Source organism: Ruditapes philippinarum, unplaced genomic scaffold (genome assembly GCF_026571515.1).
Source record: "Ruditapes philippinarum isolate M1 unplaced genomic scaffold, ASM2657151v2 ctg440_1_1_1_1, whole genome shotgun sequence".
In the NCBI taxonomy this organism is placed as follows: domain Eukaryota; kingdom Metazoa; phylum Mollusca; class Bivalvia; order Venerida; family Veneridae; genus Ruditapes; species Ruditapes philippinarum.
This window is the reverse complement of record NW_026864080.1, coordinates 12,501-26,286: the sequence shown is the minus strand read 5'-3', so window position 1 is coordinate 26,286 and position 13,786 is coordinate 12,501. Positions and strand designations below refer to the sequence as shown.

Here is a 13,786-nt window from a genome sequence, read left to right as displayed (position 1 = left end):
TGTATTTAACCTGAGTTGACCTGTAATACTTTAGTTGACCTGTAATACGGAACGCTGCTTCCCATACATAAATTATTCATTCTTTTATTCAAAATAGACATATTCAGTAAGCATTTCATAGATTTCAATAAATTTCTTTGAATAAATATTTTACTAGGATTAGCATAGTATATCTTTAATGATTAATTTACAGTACACATAGTCTCTGCACCTAGGGCAGTGCAATAAAATGTTAATTTCAAAAGATTCCATAGAATTCTATGTATACCTGTAGTTTTAAAATTTGATCTTGATAAATATAACATTTTCAATTGCAACTAAAAAAAAAATAAACATTTTGCATACTATATCCATTTAACCTATTATTTATTACTTATTTCAGTCCATAGAAATTACCTGCAGAGTCTCATAAAAAGCACATGATACGTCTCAGTCCCATATTTGATACCACGAAGTAAACCAAGAGGAGTGTCGGCGTTGGTAGACTCTTCAAAATCCATCACATTCAAATCCTTTACAGTGATCCACCGGAATATAGCCCTAACATGAAAAAAGTGTTCATACTTGAATAAACAACATATGTTTGTAAAACATGTATGCCCCCTATCGGCAGCCAATTAGTCATGTGATCAGGTTATTATGCATGACTTCTGACCCAGTGAACAAAAAATTAATAAGGGTTATCTACTGGTCATGACTAGCCACAAGGTAATAATTTTTGTGACCCCATAGGTTGTGTGCAGCAATTTAAGTTATTACAAATCTTACCAAATAATATATGCATAAATTTTATGAATCATGTGGGCCTTATTAATGACAGCCAAGTTGTTATATTACATAAGACCTTGAAATGTGTATACCAAAAGGATTTTTAGTTTAATAAAAAAATATCAACCAAGGCAACTTGAGTTGTAGAGTTATTGGTCAGAAACAGTCTTTACATACAAGGTCAATATGACATTGACCTTTTACCCTAAATCAATAGGGGTTATCTATTGGCCATGACCAATGCACCTGTGAAGTTTTAAGGTAAAGGGCCCATGAGTTGGGATATTGATCAGAAAGCATTGTTACCTATAAGGTCAATGTGATCTTGACCTCTGACCCCTTAATGCCAAAAAATCCATTGAGGTCATCTTCTGATCAAAAGCAATGCATCTGTAAAGCTTGAAGGTCAAGGGTCCATGGGTTGTCCAGTTATTGATAGAAAACCATTTTGAAATACAAGGTCAATGCAACCTCGACCTTTGTTCCCTGACCCCAAAATCATTAGGTGTCATCTACTGGCCAAAACCAATGCACCATCAAAATTTGAGGGCCAAAAGCCCATAGCTTGTCAAGTTATTGATAGAAAACCTTTTTAACTACAAGATCAATGCAACCTTTATCTTTGACCCCTTGACCCCTAAAATCAAAATGGATCTTCTACTGGTCAAGTCCAATGCACCTACCAAGTTTGAGGGCCAACAGCCCATGGGTTGTCAAGTTATTGATCGAAACCATTTTTACCTACAAGGTCAATGTGACCTTGACCTTTGACCCCAAAATCAATAGGGGTCATCAACTGGTCATGAACAATCATCATATCAAGTTTGAAATTCCTAGGCCTAAGCGTTCTTAAGTTATTGTTTGGAAACTGTTTTTATCTACATTAACAAGGTTTATGTGACCTTGACCTTTGACCCCTTGACCCCAAAATCAATAGGGGTCATCTGCTGGTCATGAAAAATCATCATACCAAGTTTGAAGTTGCTAGGCCTAAGCATTCTTTAGTTATTGATTGGAAACCGTTTTTATCTACAAGGTCAATGTGACCTTCACCCCCTGGACCCCAAAATCAATAGGGGTCATCTGCTGGTCATGAACATACATCATACCAAGTTTGAAGTTCCTAGGTATAAGTGTTCTTTAGTTATCACTCCAAAACCGTTTTTACCTACAAGGTCAATGTGACCTTGACCTTTGACCCAAAAATCAATAGGGGTCATCAACTGGTCATGAACAATCATCATACCAAGTTTGAAGTTCCCTAGGCCTAAGCGTTCTTTAGTTATTACTCGGAAACCATTTGGTCTACAAACCAACGGACAAATGCAAAGCAATATACCCCCACTTCTTTGAAGGGGGGCATAATAATTTGTTATCATTGGTTCTAGCAAATGTTTTAACACCACTAAATGTCTTGGCACTATACAGGTGAGGTGTTCTAGTTTATTCTTTCTTCCACCGAGACCGCCAAGTGCAGACTTGTGGAGGGGTACTTTCTTCGCCATTAGGAATGACATTGCTGTTCAAGAAATGCCTGAAATTGAATCATAATGTGAAGATCTATGGGTTAAGTTAGATTTAGTTGGAAATAAGTCCAAAGTCATAGGAGGGTACTACAAGCCCCAAGAACTAGACCCAGAAAGCTTTCTGGACTTCTTAAAAATCACTTGAATAGGTAACAAGGGTGCCATAGTCACAAAATACGCCCGTTTACGAAAGCTTTAGATGGAGATGGGGGCATTATGGATAAGTGTTATCTAGCAAGCAAGTTTTTATCCTTGGCACAGCCGCACTGTGTTGTTAAATGAACCTTAAAACAAATCAGTAGGGAAGATAAAAAGTACATGTAATTGTAATTTAATAACTAAAAAATTCTGATTTAAGATTTTATTCTAGGGAAATACATTTCATTACAATTCTTAATCTTTGAATGAGCTGAACTGATATTTACTTGAAAATTAAAATATAATTAAATTTCTATGAGAAAGTATTTACATTTGATAAGGTAATTACTGTATGATCTTTATGAACAAATACCAAGTCTACAGAACACCATAGTTATCACAGTTAAGAATCTTGACCAATGAATGAAACATGTGTAAATAAATGTTACATTCTTTAGAACATACTCAAGTCCAAGAAAGAGGATTATTTTATGCCCTTTGATTAAATTCTATTTTTAGAATTGAAAGTGAAAGTAGATCAAGGGGAGTAATTGTGTAAGTCATTTATGAACAAAGTAATAACTTTGTTGTTGCCCTTTGATTAAATTCTATTTACAAAATCTGGATATTTCATCATCTTTAGTGACCTTGACCTTGTATATATTGACCTAAATTATATGTATCACAGCCATAGTCTTGATAATGACCATTTGTGTTACAATCCCTCAATAAATGATGACTAAATGGTCCATATACACATCTTCATATTTTTATCTGAACTTTGACCTCTATGTGTGACCTTGACTTTGGCCGCAAGGACCTGAATCTTGCACGCGACACTCCGCCTCACAATGGTGAACATTTGTGCCAAGTAATATTGAAATCCCTCTATACATGTGGAAGTTTTGCTCCGGACAAGCATTTTTCAATGAGCTCTAAGTGTGACCTTGACCTTTGACCTAGAGACCTGGTTCATGTGCGCGACACTGCTCCTCATAGTGGTGAACATTTCTATGAAGTTTCATTAAAATCCCTCCATACATGTAGGAGATATGCTCCGGACAAAATTGGACGCCGATCGCCCGCCCGCCAACCCGCCCGCCCGCCAAGGGCGTTCCCATAATACGTCCCGTTTTTCAAACGGGCGTATAAAAAAAAGATTCACAAATATCTGGCTCGGTTGTGGTCACTGATGCCTAGGAAAATATGGACCTGGTTAACTTGAGTGGGATTTGTAATGAGGCATAAATCAATGATGTTATTAGTGAGAGTAGGGAGGCCCATCATTTGGGTAAGGTTGGCATCGTTGAAAGTTTTTATGACCTGTCTATAGAAGGAAGGGTGTTTACAAGACTGGGATGGGCTTGAAGTGTCCAAGTCCATCTTTGGAAGGTTCAAGTCCCCACCCTCCCAGATATTTGAGATGACCCATGTTCGAACTCTTTTGAGCAATTACCTTGACAAGTATCCTGACAAAGTTTGATGATGACTGAGGGAAAAATTTGACCACTTGAGTGTTAACAAACAAATGTGGAAGGACAACAGACGACGGACATTCAACGATCCTAAAAGGTCATCCTGAGCTAGCTCAGGTTAACTAAATATTCTATGAACAAGAGCTGTCACTCAAGTGACGAATGCCCCAGAAAAGGTTTCTTTAGCATGCAGGTATTAAGAAAAGAAATGAGAATGAAAGTAACTAATTGCTTAATATTGTTCTTTGTATTACTGTACCTGTAATCTCTAATTGTGATAGCATGAACCTTCAAAATATAAGTGTGACCTTGACCTTTGAAGAAGGAATGTGGTTCCTGGACGCGACAGAATGTTGTTATGAGATATACATTTGTGCCAAGTTATTCAAAATCTCTCAATGCATGACAAAGTTAGAGTCTAGACATGATTGTTGCGAAAGTGGGAACACACTGACAGACAGACGGACATGAGCCTTAGCCACGACACATTGTTTTGATGTGGTAGACATTTGTGCCAAGTTTAAAATCCTTCCATGCATAACAAAGTTACAGTCCAGACATGAATGTGTATCTTCAAACTCTTCTCGAGAGAATGAGTACTTTCAAACTATAAGTGTGACCTTGACCTTGAAGGTAGGGACATGTGTCTTCGTCGCAACATGTTGTCTTGATGTGGTAGACATTCATGCCTAGTTATTTTAAAATCCTTCGATGCATGACAAAGTTACAGTCCGGACACCAATGTGTGTACCTATAAACTTTAATTGTGATAAAATCAAATGGTAGTGTGACCTTGACCTTTGAGGTAGGGACGTGATTATTAGATGCGACACATCATCTTGATGTGCCAAGTTATTCTAAAATCCTTTGATGCATGACAAAGTTACAGCCCAGACACAATTGTGTGTACCTATTAATTCTAATTGTGATAATGTGAAACGTCAAAATGTTATTGTGACCTTGACCTTTGAGGTAGGGACGTAATTCTTGGAGGCGACACATCGTCTTGATGTGGTAGACATTGATGCCTAGTTTTTTCTTAAATCATTTGATGCATGACAAAGTTACAGTCCGGACACGAATGTGTGTACCTATTTACTCTAATTGCGGTAATGTGAAACTTTTAAATGATAGTGTGTTGACCTTTGAGGTAGGGACTTGGTTCTTGGACGCAACACATCGTCTTGATGTGGTAGACATTTGTGCCAAGTTATTTCAAAATCCCTCAATGTATGACAAAGTTACAGTCCGGACACGAATGAAGTGGGGTCGCACAGACAGACAGATGGACGGGCGGTGCGATTTTAATATGCCTCCCTTGGGGGCATAAAAAGTTTTCAGAATGTTTTATTTAAGGACAATAACTAGCTAATTCTCACCAATTATGCTCCAAAGAACATTCAATCTAACAATTAATACAATATACTCTAAAATTATTACGTTTTCACCGAAAAGCATGGAACCAATATTTTTTATTACTCAAATGAATATTCCACAATTAATTTTACCATTTACCGACATTCAGCCAGATATGGGACACTCCTGTTTTCATGTTTACTTCATTTTTGTAATTGCAATATAAGTTTAAGTGTATTAAATTTGTTCATGAAAGTAAATATCCATTGAACTCTATAATAGTCAAAACGTGTAAATATCAATTTCAATATCAAAATTATGATTTTTTAGCAGCAGTCTGTAAGTGATAAACACATTTCAGATACATATTTTTTAAAACATTGATACTTCCTTGTTTTCGTGGAAGAATATAATCCTAATAACACCAAGGTCAATTGACAAGTTAAAATCATTAAAAAAAACAAGCAGAATAAATCACAAGAGAAGGTGAAAGAGTGCATTTTTTTAGTTCCTAAATGATAGGCTTGTAAATGTTGAAAATTTCTGTTTGACAAAGAAATTTTATAGAAAATTGTTGAATGGTTAACCTAAATGACAGAATAAAAGCAAGACAAATATCCACTCTAGATATATCAAGAAAAATAACATTGATATTATTGAAAACATATTGTCAAACACATGGTTTTTAAGAGCCTTATAAATGGATTTTTAAAAATCATACTTGTAAAATGCAAATTAACATGAAATCTGTATCAAAATGGTTGAACAAATATACTTAATCTTGATATTTTATGTTAACAATATTACTGTTTCTTAATATTACTATTGAATAAACCATTAATGTGTTACCATTTATGATTAGCATTGTTTGGCAATTCAGACTTGTAAATGATACCCTGCTTTCAAGAGAAGTAATTCAGATTTGATTTTGCGTAATATCAAAAACAGTTTTGTATTGCAAAATCTGCAATAAAAGCTCAAATAAGCTGTGTTTATTGTTAACCATGGTTCCTTGCAATGAAACAATTACTACTATTTAGTTGAAGACATGCTGTTTTTCTTACACCTACCATGCAAAAGCCATTGTCACTAGCAAAGTCAAACCTTGAATAAGCTATTAAACTTGCGCTCAAATTAAATCATTGATACAGTACCAATTGTTAAAACATTGTACAGGAATGTTCAGGCTTATATATTCCCACCTATTGTCATAGAATATTGAAGACATGGAATGTCATACTAAAGTGAGAATGAGTGCTATCAAAGAACAGGATTATTAGAAGCTATTAATTATTAGAGAATTGATAAAAGCCACAAAACAATAAAATAACTTAAATTTCTTGTTGAGGAGTAACCCTACTGTGGTTTTTTATCTAGTTTTATTCTAGTTTGGCAAATTGTAGTGATGTCTAAATTGTCTTCCTTTAAATACCAGATATTTAAGATTTTTTTCTGTTTCAGCAACATTTGCTTTCTTGATGTCTTTACTTCTCTTTTTATTAATTAATATTTTGTCATCATGTCTTTATTGTTCTGCATTCGGGGCATCCTGTTTTAACATCATGGATATCAAATAATCAGGATTCAAGAATGACATTATCTGATTAAAACCCGGTATGTTCGCTGCTCATAATTCTTAAGAATTTGAAAAGAAAGCACTAACGTAACACCCTGTAAGATGATGACCTACTCCTAAACTTACTATATACTTTACGATTTCTACACATACCTGACTTTTTCCAGATCTGTCAACAGACCGTCCGTTAATTCATGAACAAGGTCTGTATATGTCATCTGTTCACTTTGAGCCACCTAAAATAAGAAATAAGTTCACATTGATTTATATTTTAGTTTTTGTGTACAAGATGAACATAATTTTCACTCATACAAGAGAAAAATTGTTGACAATCTTGTGGGAACAAGGGCATTCACTATCAACATTAATTTTGATTGCATACAGAACTGTGGACATCTGTTGATACAAACTGAGGTCAGTTTTGGACATACATGGAATTATGTGACTTTAGTACAGCCCTTTCCCCAGGAATTTTGCATGGCACAGGGGCAAGTTTTCGCGAGAATGGGTGTGGGAGGGGGTAGGACCCCTGTCCAACGTTCGAAATTTTTTTACTATTTTTATGTTTGCTACATCAAAATCTACTGTATTAAAGAGTCTTTATAAACAAAAAAGATACCAGATAAATGTAACATTTTAACAATTTATTACACTGTAATCATAAAATCAAGAAAACAACACAATGAAAAAAAAAATCATTTTATAAACTATATAAACATTAACTGTCTCTCTTCACAGTCACTCTTCACTGTTTATAACAGATTGTCTTTCTTTAAATTAGTGTGGACATCAATGTAGAAACAAAACAAGATGCTGACCCTTTGAGAAAAAAAACAACAGCCTTACAGATGTCTCACTAGGATTTTCAAAATAGGAGTTCTGCGACTCCCCAGCCAAAAAAGTAGGAGTCTCAAATAATGTTGACTATGCTAAGCCATCTTTGCTGCATTTATGCAATTGATGTATATGATGAATAAACAGAATAAGGGGTGAGGGAGTCAGAATTTGAACAGAGAAATAAGCTTATTTAGGAAAATGGTAATACTCCCAAATGGGAAACACTGTACTCCCAAATGGGAAACACTGTATCATAAAAAAGTGATTGAAAATATCTGATATTTAATTTCTTATACCCAACATCTTCAGACCATTATGCTGTTTTCGTCCTGATAATACCCTCCACACCCCCCACATAAGTATGTAATATTGGCAAATATCTCCATCTCAACTAATATAAGCAATACCTTAAGTAATTTAAATTCTTATTTCATGCTTTCCAGTGTTTTATTGTAATATATCAGATGATTATATTCTGATAAACCACTAGTGAAATTTATAAAATATAATTTTCACTGTAGCCGGACTATATCTGAATGCGGATGAAAAGAAAATTAAACTTAATGGAAAAAACAGGCAGAAATAAATGCCGTCATACGTAAATTTTGCTTCTTTAGGAAAATAAGTCAATGTCACCATACATCATGTTAAACATGTAACAAAATTAGAGAAATTTAACAGAACTATATTTCAAAATTAATGATGTGACGTCATGATGTGATGACGTCACAAAGGAGAATGCGCGACGTTACGCGGCAAAATCAGTAAAAAAATACTTAAAATCACTTAAAAAGCATGAAATAAAAAGAAAATTTATTTGCTTTACATATAAGATTGAAATATATTTCATTCGTGAACACCAGCTATTATATTTTCACTCGTGGCTACGCCACTCGTGAAAATATTGCATCTGGTGTTCACTCAGTGAAATTATATTTCAATCTTACATGCAAAACAAACAAATATCCTCTATATAAACTACATTTTAAGTGTTATTACACACATTTTAACAAAACAAAGCTTCATTTTGGTTACCTTTTTTTAATTATAAAAAGTGGCATCGCGAAAATATGTGACAAATGAAATTTTGTCTGTTTCCTGCAAAAACATTCACATTTCTAGTTGTTGTCGATTTTGATTAAATCAGATTAAATATTTTTTTATTATTTTAAGATAGATATTCATCCGCTATTTCAAGATGCATCGTAAAACAAAAATTTAAAATTGGTAATTTACGGCAAAATTTAACGTTGCTGATGTAACTTTTTGAAGAGACTGGTTCTTTAACAAATTTCTTTGCATCACTGGGAACTTATTATCAAACAGCTCATTGTAATTTTAGCTTCTTGAAATTCTATTTGAACATGAGGACTGACGGTAACGAAATATATATTGGACAACTTGATTTTTATTCAGCCATGACCCGAGGACTGACGGATTCTTGCACAGACTGATTATTAATTGCACCCTGTAAACAACCTGTAATTTTAATCCGATTCTGCAAGTGCTATACAAATTTGTAAACAGGGATCGGAAAAATCAAGAGCTGCGGTGACTTTTATGGCACAGCTGTGAGATTGATTTGGAGATTAAGGCACAGCGGGAGCGCGGTGCTTAAAGCGCCTGGGGAAAGGCCTGCAGTATGGTGGTTATATGTTATACAGTGATGTTGAATGTAAACACTAATATTTTCTTGCAGATCAAACTGATGTTTCCGTTAGTTTTACCCATGCCGGTAATTTTATGTGGCATGGGGGAGCCAGATCGTGTTGCGTGCTATATAATGGCTTCATTTTAGTGCGTTTTATCAATGAACCACATTAAAATTACTTCACTTTGATGTATTTAAGAATGAAACTGCATGCGTAGGATGATGTAATTTCACCGTTATGAATGAAGTTGTCGCCCCCAAGCTCAAGCCCTGTGTGATAAGCCCAATAGGGCATTTTAACCAGCCTGTTGTTTTAGTTAGACTATTTGAAGAATTGGGAGAGCTATTTTACTCACCCAGGCATCAGTGTCGGTGTCACACTTTGGTTAAGTATTTGCATGCAAATTTGTATCTCCAAAATTTCTGAAGGAATAGGTTGAAACTTCACAAACTTATTTGAGAACATAACAGGTCATAATCTAAGGCCTGTAACTCTAATATGGATTTTGACAGAACTATAGCCCTTTTTGTAAAGGCCACATTATCTAGACTCTAAATGTTTTACTACTAAGCACTGAGAGCGCACTGCCCTTGATAACCCTTTACCTCATATAGACTTGTTTTGATGGCTTTTCGCCCCCCCCCCCCACAAACTCCAAAATTAGGCAAGGCGCAGTTATGTTTTTTTTGCACTGCACTTCTATTTAATGAGATCTATCTATCTATAAAGTTTCCTGATGATATCTCTTATAGTTTCAGAGTTATGTCCCGGGTAAAATTCAAAGTGTAAAAATGAACAAAGGGCAATAACTCCAAAAATTAGACAAGGCTTTGTTTAGGTTCTTTAAGCATTGCAGTTCTATCCAATGATATCTATCTACCTACAAAGTTTCATGTTGATATCTCTAAAAGTTTTAGAGTTATGTCCAGGACAAAAGTAAACAAGAGGGCCATGATGGCCCTAGATCACTCACCTGACCCATCAAACTCATCCAAACAATTACCTAGACAAGCATTCTGACCAAGTCTCATGACAGGTGAGTCAAAAATGTGACCACTACAGTATTAACAAGGATTATCCATATTTGAGCAGTGTGACCTAGTTTTTTACCCAGGTGACCCATATTCAAACTTGACCTAGAAATCATCAAAACAGGATTCTTGGATCAAAACAGTAGCAACTAGAGAGTTTACAAGATTTTTCTATTTTTACCTCCGGTGACCTAGTTTCACATGCGATTTTGAACTCATCCTAGCAATTACCTAGACAAGCATCCTGACCAAGTTTGATGATAATTGAGTCGAAAATGTGACCACTAGAATGTTAAAAAGGTTTTTCCATATTTGGGCGGTGTGACCCATGTTCGAACTTGACTTAGAAATCATCAAATCAAACTTTAAGATCAATTTACAGGATATTTGGATCACAACAGTAGCCACTAGAGTGTTAACAAGATTTTTCTATTTTTAGCTCCTGTGACCTAGTTTTTCATCCGAGATGACCCATGTTCAATTTAATCCCAGCAATGACCTAGACAAGTTTCCTGACCAAGTTTGATGACAATTGATTCAAAATTGTGACCTCTAGAGTGTTAACAAGGTTTTTCTATTTTTAGCTCCGGTGACCTAGTTTTTCATCCGAGATGACCCATGTTCGAACTCATCCGAGCAAGTACCTAGACAAGCATCCTGATCAAGTTTGATGACACTTGTGTCAAAAATGTGACCGCTAGAGTGTTATCATTTGAGCTATCACCTAGACAAACATCCTGACCAAGTTTGATGATGATTGAGGCAAAAATGTGACCTTTAGAGTGTTAAAAAGGTTTTTCTATTTTTAGCTCTTGTGACCTAGTTTTTCATCAGAGATGACCCATGTTTGAACTCATCCGAGCTATCAACTAGATAAGCATCCTGACCAAGTTTGATGATGATTGAGGCAAAAATGTGACCGCTAGAGTGTTAACAACTAAATGTGAACGGACGACGGACAATCATCGATCCTAAAAGCTCACTCAGGTGAGCTAAAAAGTAAAAATAAACAAAGGGCAATAACTTCAAAATAAGGCAAGGCAGAGTTATGATTCTTTAACACTGCACTTTTACCCAATGAGACCAGTTTCATGTTGATATCTCTTATAATTTTAGAGTAATGTCCCGGACAAAGTTCAAAGTGTCAAAATGAACAAAGGGCAATAACTCCAAAATTAGGCAAGACAGAGTAACGGTTCTTGTGCACTGCAAACCTTATCAATAAGATCTATCTATCTGCAAAGTTTCATGTTGATAACTCTTATAGTTTTAAAGTTATGTCCCAGGTAAAATTCAAAGTGTAAAAATGAACAAAGGGCAATAGCTCCAAAATTAGACAAGGCTTTGTTTAAGTTCTTTAAGCATTGCAGTTCTATCCAATGATATCTATCTACCTACAAAGATTCATGTTGATATCTCTAATAGTTTTAGTTATGTCCAGGACAAAAGTAAAAAAATAAAAATAAACAAAGGGCAATAACTTCAAAATAAGGCAAGGCAGAGTTATGATTCTTTAGCACTGCACTTTAAAACTACAAAGTTTCATGTTGATATCTCTTATAATTTTAGAGTAATGTCCCGGACAAAGTTCAAAGTGTCAAAATGAACAAAGGGCAATAACTCCTAAATTAGGCAAGACAGAGTTACTGTTCTTGTGCACTGCAAACCTTCTCAATGAGATCTATCTATCTGCAAAGTTTCATGTTGATAACTCTTATATAGTTTTAAAGTTATGTCCCGGACAAAGTCCAAAGTGTACAAATAAACAAAGGGCAATAATTCAAGTATTAGGCATGGCAGAGGTATGGTTTCTTGTGCACTGCAAACCTAATCAATGATATCTATCTACCTACAATGTTTCATGTTGATACCTCTTATAGTTTTAGAGTTATGTCCCGGACAAAGTTCAAAGTGTAAAAATAAACAAAGGGGAATAATTCCAAAATTAGGCAAGGCAGAGTTATGGTTCTTGTGCACTGAACACTTACCCAATGAGATCTATCAACCTACACAGTTTCATGTTGATACCTCTTGTTGTTTCAAAGTTATGTCGCGGACAAGAAAGCGGACGGACGGACGGACGGACTCACAAAATGATACTTATGTGACTTTTCCTTTGATCTTTTTGGCCATTTTTAGTCACACAAGGCTTAACAAGAGCACCGCTAGGTGGAGCATTATATGTACGAAAGTGATTTTTTTTTTTAGTAAAGATGAAGCATTTGTAAGATTAAATAAAGTATTACCTCATTCACAAAACAATCCTCCTTTGAAGTTTCAATATTGTGGTCCAAATTGAACTTAAGTTATGCCCCGGAAACTGTTTTCAGTTCTAAGGTAATAGTGACCTTGACCTTTGACCTTGTGACCCTAAAACCAATAGGGGTCTTCTACCCAATATGGACAATCATCCTATCAAATTTGAACACTCTGGGCCAAATGGAACTTAAGTTATGCTCAAGAAACTGTTTTCAATTTCTATTTAATAGTGACCTTGACCTTTGACCTTGTGACCCCAAAATCAATAGGGGTCTTCTACCCAATATGGACAATCATCCTATGAAGTTTGAACACTGTGGGCCAAATGGAACAAAAGTTATGCTCCGGAAACTGTTTTCAGTTTTAAGGTCATAGTGACCTTGACCTTTGACCTTGTGACCCCAAAATCAATAGGGGTCTTCTACCCAATATGGACAATCATCCTATGAAGTTTGAATATTGTGGTCCAAATGGAACTTAAGTTATGCTCCGGAAACCAAATTGCTAACGACGGACGGACGCCAGGGGGTATTCTTTCGGGCATATAAAAAAAGAGACACAAGTAAAAACGGAATGAATAGGATCAAAGAGAATTTACTGTTACCCATTGTTCTCCAAGTCACACAAGTACCCTCTGGGTTCGTACAGAACAGACGAAGGATGGACGGACGACAAGGCGGCGACTATATGCTCCACCGTAATTTTTCAGGGAGCATATAAAGGTACAACAAGGGGGTTGCTGGGGTTTAAAGGGTGGCAGGCCCCCTCATCACGAAGAAAAAAATTTAGACATGTAACAGGCTAAAATGGCCTCAGGTCGATTGTAAGGGTAACGTGTAACCAACGCTGAAAAGCCTTTCACTCTATCTCAGTCCATTGAGAATTTGCAGTACTTTGAAATCAGTTTTGATGGAAAAAACAATGCAAAATAGTGATTTTTTGGCAATTTTGAGACGTCCCCCCATTGCCATGGTAACAGGAAAATTTAAGATTGAGCATGCTGGCACAGGGGCTATGGTCCAGTCAACATTTGTGCCAAGTTTCAACAGTAATTGAAGCATTTTTCATAGTTTCATAGCAGTTTGAACTTGTAACAGGAGGCTTTTCAATGAAAACGGCCATTTTTCACACAATATGCTCATGAAGTAAAGGGTTAATAGATAAAGTA

The 13,786-nt window shown here is 35.6% G+C and overlaps 1 protein-coding gene across 1 annotated transcript in view; it reads right to left on the bottom strand.

Moving 5' to 3' along the window:
• LOC132724342 (hillarin-like) overlaps positions 1-7,114 on the bottom strand; it is a 31,330-nt gene extending 24,216 nt beyond the window's left edge. Inside the window, exons 1-2 of the mRNA XM_060709183.1 lie at positions 6,993-7,114; positions 397-540 (exon numbers count right to left, since the gene is read on the bottom strand). Coding sequence (XP_060565166.1) covers positions 397-540; positions 6,993-7,057 — 209 coding nt within the window. The 5' untranslated portion in view covers positions 7,058-7,114. The remainder of the gene's footprint in view (positions 1-396; positions 541-6,992) is intronic.
• Between the last annotated feature and the right edge of the window lie 6,672 nt (positions 7,115-13,786).